We start from the raw sequence: 14073 nt of genomic DNA on the forward strand, positions 1-14073 counted from the left end.
AAAACACCAAGAGAGAAGGAAAAAACAAGAATTTTAAAAATTGAATGTTGATAATAAGTATTTGAAAATTGCAATATAACAGAATTTTAAACGAACAGATTAAATTTAATGATGATTTGTTAAAGACTGCACTGCCAATCCAACAATTATAAAGATTTGCACTGAATTAAATAAACCTTTTTCTTTAATCAGCTTAGTTAATGAAAAAGAAAAGTTTAAGACGTTTATTGTTTATAAGAACAATAATCTGAAATGATATATCCAGTGAAAAGTTGAACAGTAAATACAAACTCTCAGCTAGAATTACTATATCATCAACAAATCATAGCATCTTATCTTTTTACCTTGTACTATTACTACGGATCTAAATTGTCTAAAATTAAACATCATTAACTGCTAGTTCTATGTAAAGATTAAAAAGTAATGAGGATAGGGAACATCCTTGTCGGACTCTCTTTCTTACTACGGCTTCTTTCTTATGTTCTTCAATTATTAATGTTGCTGTTTGGTTCCTGTAAGTGTTAGCAATTGTTTTATCTCTGTATTTGAACCCAAATTTTTTTAAAATGCTGAACATTTTATTCCAGTCTACGTTGTCGAATGCCGTTTCTAGGTCTATAAATTCCAAGTACGTTGGTTTGTTTTTCTTTAATCTTCCTTCTACTATTAATGTGAGGTCCAAAATTGCTTCCCTTGTCCCTATACTTTTCCTGAAACCAAATTGGTCTTCTCCTAACACTTCTTCCACTCTCCTCTCAATCGTATCCTCTCTTTCGTATAAAATACTAGTTAAGATTTTTGATGCATGACTTGTTAAATTAATTGTTCTGTATTCTTCACATTTATCTGCTCCTGCTTTCTTTGGTATCATAACTATAACACTTTTTTTGAAGTCTGACGAAACTTCTCCTTTTTCATAAATATTACACACCAGTTTAATACACCAAAATAAATAAATATTACTCCAGTATAATCTATCAATCTCTTCCTCACCAGCACGGCGCAGTAATTCTACAGGTATTCCGTCTATTCCAGGAGCCTTTCTTTCATTCAAATCTCTTCATTCTGCTCTCTTAAATTCAGATCTTAGTATTGTTTCTCCCATGTCATTCTCTTCAACTTCCTCTTCTTTCTCTATAACACCATTTTCTAATTCATTTCCTCCATATATCTCTTCAATATATTCCACCAATCTATTGACTTTACCTTTCATATTATAATCAGTGTACCATCTTTGTTTAACACATTATTGGATTTTAACTTAAGTACGCCAAAATTTTCTTTAAATTTCCTGTATGCTCCGTCTATTTTACCAATGTTCATTTCTCTTTACACTTCTGAACACTTTTCTTTAATCCACTCTTCTTTCACTAGTTTGCACTTTCTGTTTATAGTATTTCTTAATTGTCAATAGTTCCTTTTACTTTCTTCATCACTAGCATTCTTATATTTTCTACATTCATCCATCAGCTGCTATATATCGTCTGAAACACAAGGTTTTCTACCAGTTCTATTTGTTCCGCCTAAGTTCACTTCTGCTGATTTAAGAATTTCCTTTTTAACATTCTCCCATTCATCTTCTACATTTTCTACCTTATCTTTTTTACTCAGATCTCTTGCGATGTCCTCCTCAAAAATCTTCTTTACCTCCTCTTCCTCAAGCTTCTCTAAATTCCACCGATTAATCTGACTCCTTTTCTTCGGGTTTTTAAACCCCAATCTACATTTCATTATCACTAAATTATGGTCGCTATCAATAGTTTTGCAGTCAACGAGTTGATTTCTAAATCTTTGCTTAACCATGATATAATCTATCTGATACCTTGCAGTATCGCCTGGCTTTTTCCAAGTGTATATTCTTCTATTATGATTTTTAAACTGGGTGTTGGCAATTACTAAATTATACTTCGTGCAAAACTCTATAAGTTGATCCCCTCTTTCATTCCTTTAGCCCAGCCCGTATTCACCCACTATATTTCCTTCCTTGCCTTTTTCAATGCTTGCATCGCAATCCTCAACTATTATTAAATTTTCATCTCCTTTTATGTGTTTAATTGCTTCATCAATTTCTTCGTATACACACTCTACCTCATCATCATCATGGGCACTTGTAGGCATAGACGACAACAATCATTGTCGGTTTAGGTTTTGATTTTATCCTTATTACAATGATTCTATCGCTATGCATTTTGAAATACTCTACTCTCTTTCCTATCTTCTTGTTCATTACAAAACCTACTCCTGCCTGCCCATTATTTGAAGCTGAGTTAATTATTGTAAAATCACCGGACCAATAGTCGTTTTCCTCTTTCCACCGAACCTCACTAATTCCTACTACATCTACATTTATCTTAATTGGTAAATCTACCGGGTTAGTCTAGTGGTTAACTCGTCATCGTAAATCAGCTGATTTCAAAGTCGAGAGTTCTATGATCCAAATTGTAGCAAAGGCAAAAATAAATTTTTTGCTGATTTGAATATTAGATAGTGGTTACCATTTTTCTTTGGTGTTTGGGATTCAATTAACCACACATCTCAGGAATGATCGATCTGAGACTGTACAAGACTACACTTCATTTACATTCATACATATCATCGTCATTCATCCTCTGAAGTAATACCTTACCGTAGTTCTGGAAGCTAAATGTAAAAGAAAAATAATATCCCTGAAGTAAAAGTTACATAATATATTCGTTGTTTATATTTTAATGTCGACATATTACAAAATAGAACTATAAACAAGTGTTCCCGTATAAAGTAATCAAAAATATTATTACAAAATACGAATAATAAACGCATATAATAAATTATAATATGAAAAATAAGTTTTAATTAGTAATATATTATATTACAATACGAATAGGGAAGGGCCGCTTACACTTTAATATCAACGCTTCACTTTATATTTAAATGGCTTGAAAATAATGACGTGATGTTTAATAATTAAATGTTTAATATAAACGAGGTGATGGTTTTATATGGACTTTTATTCAAAATCAATAAAATATCTTTAATAATTAAAAATAAATTATTGTTTTTATTTTTACGAAAAATATTTTTTTTTCAAACGGAATGAATTACCCAGTTTTAAGGGGTTATAGATGGGTAAAACCCCACCAAATTATAAAATAGTTTATTTCATGATATTTTTGGACAATTTAATGTTTTAGGTAGATTTCATAAGAAAGCTACCTATTGTAATGGATCATGATTCGACTTCCGCAAAATTTTGACATATTTTCGCGTTTCACATCCCCCAGACCCCAAAGCCACCGTCAGCTCAAACGTTTAAATAAATATATATATATATGTATATATTTTCTTGTTTTTTTTTCACTTTCTTGTGGACACGATAACTGCCTAATGTTGCGCCAATCACTTTCAGATTGTTCCTTACAAATAACTGGTCAGAAAATCTAGGTCGAGTTCGTTAACGGCCAAAATCGGACCATGGGAATGGAAAATGGGAGCCTTTTTCGAAAAAACAATATATCAATATAACTTTCTTATTAAATAAAATATCGAATTTGTTTAAAGTTCCTACTATTCTTTGGATAAGGGCCTAAAACTTATAAAAGTAAAATTTTTTGATATCGCCAACCATTGGCCCAGAACGTGTAAAAAGTGGGATTTTGAAGACAAAAAATATCATACCTCAGCACAGTATCAAATCGGTTTAAAGTGGTCGTTAGTCCTTTAAATATTACCTAAACCTTTGAAACAATTTTTGATATGACCAACCCTTATGGCAAGGGATGTTCAAAATATTGTTGAAATTGTTAGAAGATTAGCTTGTCGTATGCTAAACATGTGAAACTTTTATACACATGCAACCAATGTGGTATTGAGAAAATTTGAAATTTTTCTTAATTTTAAGGTGGAAATCTTTCTTATCCCCTACTTAGCACCGATGAAATATACTTCCGCCTTCCGGTGTGCCGAAAGTGATTTTATTCAAATGGCCCTTAACCAAATTAATAAGTGTCGGTTGTTACCGTTATAGGTAATTTTTTTTTTTTTTTTAAATTGCCATTAGTCATTATTTAAAATTGAGATTTTATTTTTACTATTGAAACTAACTCTTGTCCTTTTAATAGCTTTCTTTTAAATTAGCGATTTTATTTTTAAAATTGGAACTCACTCTTCTCCTTTTAATATTCATTATAAAAAATAGACATTTTATTTTTATAATTGAAAACCGACTATTCTTTTAATGTATAAATTTAATTTAAAGTAGATATTTCATTTTTAGAACTAATTACTAACTCTTCCCCTTTACATAGTCATTTAAAATAGTGATTTTTTTACAATCCAAAACCACCTCCTTTTATTCGATTACTTTAATAAGTCATTATTTAAAATAGAGCTTTTATGTAATCCACCAATTTTTATAGTCTACTTATGTACTAAAACTAGTAACGATATTATTTTGAGATAATTTATTGATTCTTTCATTAGGAAACTTCAAGATGACAAGCCTCGTGTGACCAAAATACTGCACTGTGATTGAATCCCGACATCAAAGAAGAAGTGATATGTAATTGGCTCTGAGAGTGTCAGACAACTTGGGAGAAGGACATCGAACGTCAACTTAAAATAATATTTATTATTCGCAATGTATAAGTTTGCAATTATACAATTAGTTTATACTTTATAGAAATTAAACAAGTACATATGCGTATAAATATTATCTAGAGTAAAAATAATTGAATAAGTAATAAGTTTATTATTTAAAAATGCAATTTTTTTTAACTTTTTTTAAGTCGTTTCTCTCACCTGAATGATAATGTAGCTAACAATTTTTTTTTTTAACATCGTGGACCACCATCTGTTATTGCTACAGATGATGACAATTTTTGTAGGGTGTGAAAATGCCATGCGTAACCGGGATTCGAACTCGGGACCTCCGGATGAAAGGCCGAGACGCTACCACTCGCGCCACGGAGGCCGGCAGCTGAGAAACGTTTAGCAGCAGTAATGTAAACAGCTCGAAATGCTCATACCCCTCTGCATAAAAACATAGAGTACGTCATCTTTTTCTTATGAACATCTCTTTTTCTCAGATTGATTTTCGCTATTCCACAATCGATAAATATTAAAAACAATTAGATACCAAACTTAAAAACATAACGGATAAAAACATTAAGCCATACCATTAGAAAAATAAACTTATATTGTTAAATGGAGTTATTTTATTTTTATATTTAGTATACTATTTTTTATCCGCACAAGACCAACGGGTAACCCCCTAGAAGACGTTGCCTCGGTTAACCTTATGTGACGCAGTGATGTCTAGCTACCACCCTTCAGCATTTTCCACCCATTAGACCTTCCCAACGGGGTACCTCCTGGTTCATTGAAGCAACACGACCTCCGCTTCTGGATGCCTCTCCACAGGACGGCTACCCTCCCGTGACGTGAGAAAAGCACGTCGGATGAATCAAATGGGGATAAAATACTTGGAGGGCTTTGGCTGCCTTGATCATGAAGAGAGCAGCATCTGAGAGAAATATAAACACTCTTTCAACTGCAGAACATTCAGGAAATATTTTTTTAATACGCTTGTTCACAAATCTGGCGATCGTAGAACGATTTGTCTTTTCAAGGTCTTTGTATGTCCGTACATAGGAAGAAGAAGGCTCTAGTTTTAATGCACCGACAATTAAATTCGCAATGTAACGGCCTCAACTCTCGGTAGTTTCGTCGGCTGAAATCCAAATAATGCTATCCTCGAGTTGCGTATTTCTTCCATAACATGTAGGTAAATCGTCAGTATGTAATCTTTACGCAATATTGATTCATCTGGTGTGTTTTGATTCAAGCAATATTTTCGCAGAAAATCTTTGAAGGCAGAATTTGTAAGTTCGTGAAGAGGAATATTACTTGTAACCAATGCTTCAGGTAAATCTACGCTAAAATAGCTTTTTTGTTTACCTTTTGAAGTGATATCACTGCTACTTGTCGCTGTTATAAGTTGTTCTCATGGGCCTTTCTTTTACAATCCTGCGATATGAAAACTTGTCTTCACGAGCTGGTCTATTTGAAAATTTTTGTATACGAAATATTTTTTTCGCAAACTCAACAACATATACAAAATTTCCGTCGTATGTAAATGTTCCAGGATAGTTAACTATCTACGAAGAGACTTTTTTTTTTTTGGGAGGCATGGTACATATTAAACTTTGCTGAAATAAATAAAAAACTAAACTAAAGAGAAAAGCGCTTCAACAATAACTTGCGTAATTTAATTGCCTAGTGGGAGGAGTGCTCGACGCAGTGCTCGAGGAGTGCGCGACGCAGATCGGTATCGTCCGTCTTTGTTTCGCGTGATTCTGTGTTTTATTTGGGCACATAATAATATTATCCTACCAAAACCATAGACGCACGGCTGGAGAGCATAGACGTGCGCTCTAAGAGCCGTGCGGCTAATAGGTTTGACCGACTACAACGCAAGATTTAATTTATTAATTAGGTATCCTACCGAAAATTATTGTAAATATTTTGAGTTTAGTATAGGGTATAACATTAGAAGAGGGTAAAAGGGTATAGGGTATAGGGTATAAAATGCAATTGTGTAGGTCAAAATTATAGGTAGCGATTTCATATCCATAACCAATAAAGTTTATGGAAATGCAATTGCTACCTATGCTACCTAACTTAACCGTATACGCCCGTAGGAATTATACAGGCTGTACATCCTGTGTTGTATGAAAGGAGAGAAGGTTAGCACTCCCCTAGACAAGGCTGTACATCCTGTGTTGTATGAAAGGAGAGAAGGTTAGCACTCCTCTAGACAAGGCTGTACATCCCGTCTGTACATCTGGAAAAACAGCCTGTTGGACGGTTCCTACGACCGGCAAAGGCATTAGGAATGGTAATATACAGCTGCCAGCTCCAAACTGGGAAAACAGCCAGTTGAACTGTTCCTATAAGTGGTTTTTTAACCTCACGGAGGTTGTACAACCAACTTGGTATATCCGAAAGGATTGGGTGATTGGGGGTAACAGTTGAGGTGAAAATTAAAACTGGTTTTAACTCAAAATTTGTTAGGGTATATCATCCTCCCTTGTTGTTGTCGTGTACTAATCTCCCGTCTTTGACCGGGGAGACTTTTGAGTCTTGGTGAGTGGCGTAGGTTAATGTAGGGTAGGAAATTTCCGCTTACTATTCACAAAATAGCGCGTTTTTTCAGAATAGGTTTTTTACATTTTCAGGTGAAACACAGATGAAGAAACTATTTTTCATTAAATGCAGCTGACTAAAAAGATGAAGTTAGAAGATGTGAGAAATTATGAAGATTAAATGCTGCTGACTAAAAAGATGAAGTTAGAAGATGTGAGAAATTATGAGGAAGATTACTTTCATGACAAATGAGAATTAGAAAAGAAAAAAATAATGTAAGCACTTTCTTGTCTTAGTTTACAGATTCTATTTCTAATATTCTTATTTTTAAGATATTTAACATTATCTATAAATGTTATTCTCTTTATACAGGTATGTAGTTTTTATATTCATATATACAAATAAGAGTAATTAATTTTAAATGAAAACAATTATTCTGTTGAAATATTTATCATAGTACTGATATAATAAAATTATTCTGTTTATCTGTCCAGACATTTTCTCAGTTTTCAATAAGATATGAGTTAATAAATGGCATATTGATTTTTACTTTCTCTTAACAGTAATTAATTTTATTTTAATTTATCAATAAATTCCTTAATGGAGAAAATTATTATCTTTAGCCCACAGACTTAAATTTTTTTTATTTTCTTTCAACTGTTTGTCTTCTGCCGGTAAATTTGAAAATATGTGAAAACCAGTGAATGAGCTGAAGATGTGGATATTTCTACCGATAGTACATTATCACTATATAGGTAAGACAAATTCATAGTTTTATTCTTTTTAATTTAGTAAAAATTACAATAAGAATATAAGAAAATGAGTTACATTATTTTAATATTTAAAAAACTGTTTATCTATGCTGTAACATAGAATTCTCTAGCTTGGACAATCTACAATTGTAGATAGTTACAATAGCTTCTGCTCAATTTTATTCTTAAACTGCCACTTTTCACTTTCATTCTTTTACAAAATTGAACATTCAGTAAAATCATAATATTCTACAAGGACCTACACTAAATTTCAGAATTATCATTTGCAAGTAACCTCATGAAAACTGGACATAATAAAATGACACATAAATTTTACACATGCCGATAAAAATCGTGAATTAAACTAATTTAAATATTAAAGTTTAAAAATATATTAAATTTAAAAGAAATAATATATTAGTCCAAAAAACAGAACACAAATCACATTTAATATACTGGATACTCAAATTCCATAGTGGATGGGTTTTCTAACAAAGTTTTATGACAATTGCCACTAACAATGATGTGTATTACTGAGGCTGAACTACATTTTAGAACTGAAAAAATCTTATATATAACCATATTTCCAAACATTATTCAGGAAGCAAATCTGTGATATAACTACTATTTTATAAAAAAAAAGTTGAAGTTTTCCCAAAAAAAATTTCTCAGTTTCAGCAAGTAATATAATTTTATAAATCAAATGCAATTATTGATATGACAAACATTTCATACACCATTTCTTTATCGTAACAAATTAAACTATTTCATAAAAAATTTCATGTAATATACAATTTTGATAAATTATATTAATATAAATTACATTTGAAAATGTCCTTATTTAGAAACTTTCATTGTAATCTTTTTTACACTGAAACATTTTTTTAATATATTTTTTTATATAAAAAAATTATTTAATCTTTTTATATGTTTACAGTTTTAAGTTAAATTTTAAATGTGTGATTTTTAAAAAAGAATGTTTTATTAACTGATGATGAGGGTAACCCTTGAAAGCGCTTTTATATAAGTGTAAGGTAAGAAATATTATTGAATTCTGTACTCCAGGTGGTAGACTTTTTATAATTTTGTCTTTGATATAAATATATATATACTACTAAATTAAAAACACTTAGCACATTTACGGTATGGAAATGCAAAATAACTCTTCAAAGAAACACGTAAAAATAAAGCTGGTTAAACTGTTGTTCAGCTATTAAAATAATTCATACAATATACTCAACAAAAAATGTGGGTACTATTTTTATACTCTTAAAATTTATTTATTCCATAATTTTTTTTTCTTCCAAAGGTTTATAAAGGAAATCATTAAATTATAATTCGTAATCAGCAAATTCAAGTATCTCGGGAAACCATCATGCTCAACATCTCTGAAAAAAAGCACTGAACAAACAAGTATGCAACCATGAATTCGCATTCGTTTTGTCATTCAAAAACTTTCTTAAGCAAATAGTTCTTACTCATCCTAATTAAATGCCCATACAAAGTCAATAGCTTCTGCTCGATTTTATTCTTAAACTGCCACTTTTCACTTTCATTCTTTTACAAAATTCAACATTCAGTGAAATCATAATATTCTACAAAGACCTACACTAAATTTCAGAATTAATTATCATTTGCAAGTAAATAAAATGACACGTAAATTTTACACGTGCAAATAAAAATCGTGAATTAAACTAATTTAAATGATATAAATTTAAAAATATATTAAATTTAAAAGAAATAATATATTAGTCCAAGAAACAGAACACAAATCACATTTAATATACTGGATACTCAAATTCCATTGTGGATGGGTTTTCTGAGGCTGAACTACATTTTAATACTGAAAAAATCTTATATAACCATATTTCCAAACATTATTCAGGAAGCAAATCTGTGATGTAACTACTATTTTCTAAAAATAGTTTTCTCAGTTTCAGCAAGTAATATTAAAATGGATATTAGGAAAAACAGAAAAAGATTTAGAAACCTTTGTATCACAGTGTTACATAAAGGATTTTGAAAATTAAATGAGTCAAAATGAAAATATCCGAAGATAAGTAGAATAGGAAAGACGTTTGTGACAGAATCCTGTAAAGGCATGAACTAGATCACTGAGTCTTGTATTAAAACATACAGAATAATCTAGTTATCACTAGATTACCAAGAAGTTTTTTCTTGAAAAAACTTTTAACTCTTATCTTAAAACTTTAAAACTCTTAACTTCTCTAAAGTTTTTCTTCTTGATAAAGAAGAGAAGTTAAGACTAAGAGTTAAGACTGGAATGTAAAAAATTGACTGGAATATAAGCGTCTTTGAAAAAATCAATTACTTCGATATACTCACACCGTAGAATGGAAGGAAGCTATACTTAGAGTAGGATCCCTTAAAGGAGACTTGGAAGCATTTGAACTGTTTTTCGTTTAGTAACCAGGTGATAAGATATGTGTATTGTGCAATGTTAAATAATTTTTTTACTAATTTATAACTTTGAATACTTTTAAGTCATTAAATTTTCTCATGATCTTCAATGAAGTGCACATTACTATATAACATGGAAAGTACAGTGGGACACCAATGTCATGTTTAACTATCCGGACTGCTTACATCCTCAATAAGAAATTTAAAGGCAAATTAATACAGTTACAAATCTGAAGTACTATTCAGAGAAAGCTTCTCTTCAACAGGAAATGTATTTTTATTGATCCCTAGTTTGTGGATCTTTTAATAAACTTTTTTTTTAAATTTCAGCAATAAAACCTCTATAAAAATTTAGACCTGTGTTAAGTAATTATAAAATTAACAATTATTAAATTGATAGAAACACATTAATTGGTCAAACATGAACTATGATGTAATGATAATTGTTTTTATTCTCCTGTGCATTTATAGTAGGTACAAACAAATAACATATTTAGTGTATTCTTTGCCTTATCTAAGTTTCATAACTTAACTCAAGGTAAGCTGTATAATTTTCATGACATTATGATGAATGTTTTTCTCCTGTTAAAGCCCATCAGGGCTAGAAACAGAGGGGGTGGAAACTGGAAGCGTCACAACATGGGTGTCTTCTCCTTCAAGGTTTTATTTTTGGCTTTTTTTTATGGTTTTTTTATTTTTTTTTTAGGAACAGTAATATACCAATGGGAATGACACATGTGACATTCACATCGGTGGCATCCTGACTGAGGCAAGAACAAGGCTGAGAGATGTCTTTTGCCAAGATTTTGAAGATGACTTCTGGTAAAGCCCATAAGGGCTAGGTACATAGGGGGTGAGTGGCAACAGTAACTGTTACATGGTGGTGTCTTCCCCTAAGAGGTCACGATGATCTTAAGAGTTCCATAGGGATAGGTAATTTTCTTAAATTCTTTAGCGCTATTAACACATCTTGATATTGTTAGAGTTCATAAACATCATGTCTGCAATAAAACTAACTGAGGTAGTTGTTTTATCAATAGAGAAAAAGTAAAAATCTTAGAAAAATTGAAAAATGAAATATTAGGTAATTCGTTAGCAAATGCATACAGATTACGAACATCAACTATTTCAGACGTTAAGAGAAATGTAGTCACAGTTATGAATTATGTATCACAACTTGAAAAAGAACATAATTTTTTCCTGAACGCAATGAAAAAAGCATCAAACAATAAGGTGTATTGAGCTCTTTTTTTGTGATTTGTTCAAAACCGATCCCTTGGTAAGAATTGCTGAACCAATTTTAATAAAGAAAACAATTATTATTGTTTTATAACAAATAGTTACTTAATTCAACTTCTCTTAAATACATTTTTTCTTTAATTTTAAAAAAATCTTTTTTTTTAATCAGTACGGCAGTAAATTTTAATTTCTTTCAGAAAATTTGTATAAACTCTGACTAATTATTTATTAGCAAATTTCTATTCATTGGATTTTTTTTGTAACATACTACTGTATCTGTTTTTTATTGCATTGTACATATAATCTAAGTATTCTTTTAACCTTATTGAAATACATTTAGTTTTTTATATTTTCAACTTTTTACTTTCTTGTACGAACTAAAGTTATTATTGTGATCGCTTAACTTTTCTTTATTTTTTTTTAATTTTAGTATATTGATTTATTAATAATTATTAACTTCTCATTATAAAAAAAAAAAATGTACGATGGATAATAATTCAATAACAAAAATGTATAAATGTAATTTAACAGGCATACAAAGAAGTCATCTGTAGTTTACATCAGATTTTTTTAAAATTAAATGTGATAATCATTCGAATGATATGTCTAGTACATAATGATGAAACTTTTTTTAATTTTCCAACTAAACAGATTCAGTCTTTCAAAGGTCAATCCAGATAATTGGTATTCCACTATAATAAATTTAAAAATACAAATATAATATTCAATAAGAGTCTAAATATTTTAATTATTTTTATAGCAGCATGACAAATTAAAATTTAATTTCAAATAAAAACACCAAGAGAGAAGGAAAAAAAAAGAATTTTAAAAATTGAATGTTGATAATAAGTATTTGAAAATTGCAATATAACAGAATTTTAAATGAACAGATTAAATTTAATGATGATTTGTTAAAGACTGCACTGCCAAGCCAACAATGATAAAGATTTGCACTGAATTAAATAAACCTTTTTCTTTAATCAGCTTAGTTAATGAAAAAAAAAAAGTTTAAGACGTTTATTATGGTATATCCAGTGAAAAGTTGAACAGTAAATACAAATTAGCCTAGCAATATGGGTTAAAGAAATATTTATTTATTAATTTTTTAAACAAAGTAAGAGGTAAATGGTAAATTAGCATAAATTTATTCATAGATAAAAATAAATTTCATACTTATTTTCACTAGACGTGAGTACTTCAATAAATAAAGGAAGAAACATTTCTTTCCATTTATTTAAACCGATCTGTTTTATACATGCTTCATATAAATCAGAACCTGCCGGTGCTAAATATGCATACTGCAAACTTATTTTTAACCCATTCATTAAGTCATCTTTGTAATAGCTCCACTGAAAATTTAAAACAAACAGAATCAGTGAATGAAATAAAACAATATTAAAGCAATTCTTCAAATAAATTTCGGTCTAAATCAATTTAATAAGAATTACTTTTATTCAAAATACTCTTTTGAAAAGAACTTATGCTACTATTTTTATTGCTATAAGGTAGAGTTACCAGCCTATGGTATATAACCATTTAAGGTCTACCAGACCCCAAATTACTGATTACTGCTTACTAATTAAAGTTTAGAAAACTATAAAAATAAAAATACCTTTTATTAAAATATTAATTTTTTCTATTTTTGGAGCTTACTCAACATTATGTTTATTATATTAAAATTAACAAAGATAAAAATCAAGATACTTCATTTTTTATTTCTAATAAAGTGTATTAAGTTTAAAATCAGTTTTGTTCACTAATTTTTTTAAAAAGCATATTAAGATAAATTTGGTTTCAAAATCGGATAAGAAAAATCACACTGTACATATATGAACAGAAAATCAAAAAACAGTAAGAAAATATGCTGTGGCAGATAAGTGGATAAGTGGAAATTTAAAATTGCAGAGCAAGATAAAAAATGGAATATATAAGAGATATCTAAAAATGTAGAATGCAGTAAAAATAATAAGGTTAAAAAATTAAGAGAACAGAAAGGTATAAAGAATAGAATCAACCCAGTCAAACAGATAAAAGAAAAGAGAAAACAATTCTCAACTTAGTTTCGTTTTTCTATTTTGAATTGTAGTAGTCGAATAATAAATTCAATACTTTTTTAAATTCTTAACATTTTACTTTTTTACCACTTTAAAAAAAATACATGTCTTTTTTACAACCAAGTATTTTTCTATTTAATATATGTAGAATACACTTATGACAGTAAAAAAAATCCATTTCAGCATGCCGGAAGATGGAGGTAGATTTCACCAGTGCTAAGTAGGGGATAAAAAAGACTTCCAACTTAAGTTAAGAAAAACTTCAAATTCACTCAATACGACAATGGTTCATGTGAAAAAGGTTTCACATGTTTAGCATACAACAAAAATTATTTCAGACAAAAGTTTTAGGTAATGTTGTTTAGAGGGCTAATGACCACTTTAAAACAATTTGATACTGTGCCTATTATAGGAGTTATGATTCTTTTTTGTCTTCAAAACCACATTTTTTCAATCCCCCTGGAACAATGGTTAGTGATATCAAA

General features: G+C 29.8%; 1 protein-coding gene and 2 pseudogenes across 8 annotated transcripts in view; 2 read left to right on the forward strand and 1 right to left on the reverse strand.

Annotated features, from left to right (window-relative positions):
- Positions 1-14073, reverse strand: part of LOC142330988 (tRNA (32-2'-O)-methyltransferase regulator THADA) — a 78439-nt gene that overhangs the window by 16517 nt on the left and 47849 nt on the right. For all 8 annotated transcript variants that reach the window (XM_075376509.1, XM_075376504.1, XM_075376502.1 and 5 more), the window contains one exon: positions 12708-12883. In XM_075376509.1, coding sequence (XP_075232624.1) covers positions 12708-12883 — 176 coding nt within the window. The remainder of the gene's footprint in view (positions 1-12707; positions 12884-14073) is intronic.
- Positions 6701-6755, forward strand: LOC142331856 (U6atac minor spliceosomal RNA; annotated as a pseudogene).
- On the forward strand, positions 6756-6816 carry LOC142331863 (U6atac minor spliceosomal RNA; annotated as a pseudogene).

This window comes from Lycorma delicatula, chromosome 10 (genome assembly GCF_047948215.1).
Source record: "Lycorma delicatula isolate Av1 chromosome 10, ASM4794821v1, whole genome shotgun sequence".
Lineage (NCBI taxonomy): Eukaryota > Metazoa > Arthropoda > Insecta > Hemiptera > Fulgoridae > Lycorma > Lycorma delicatula.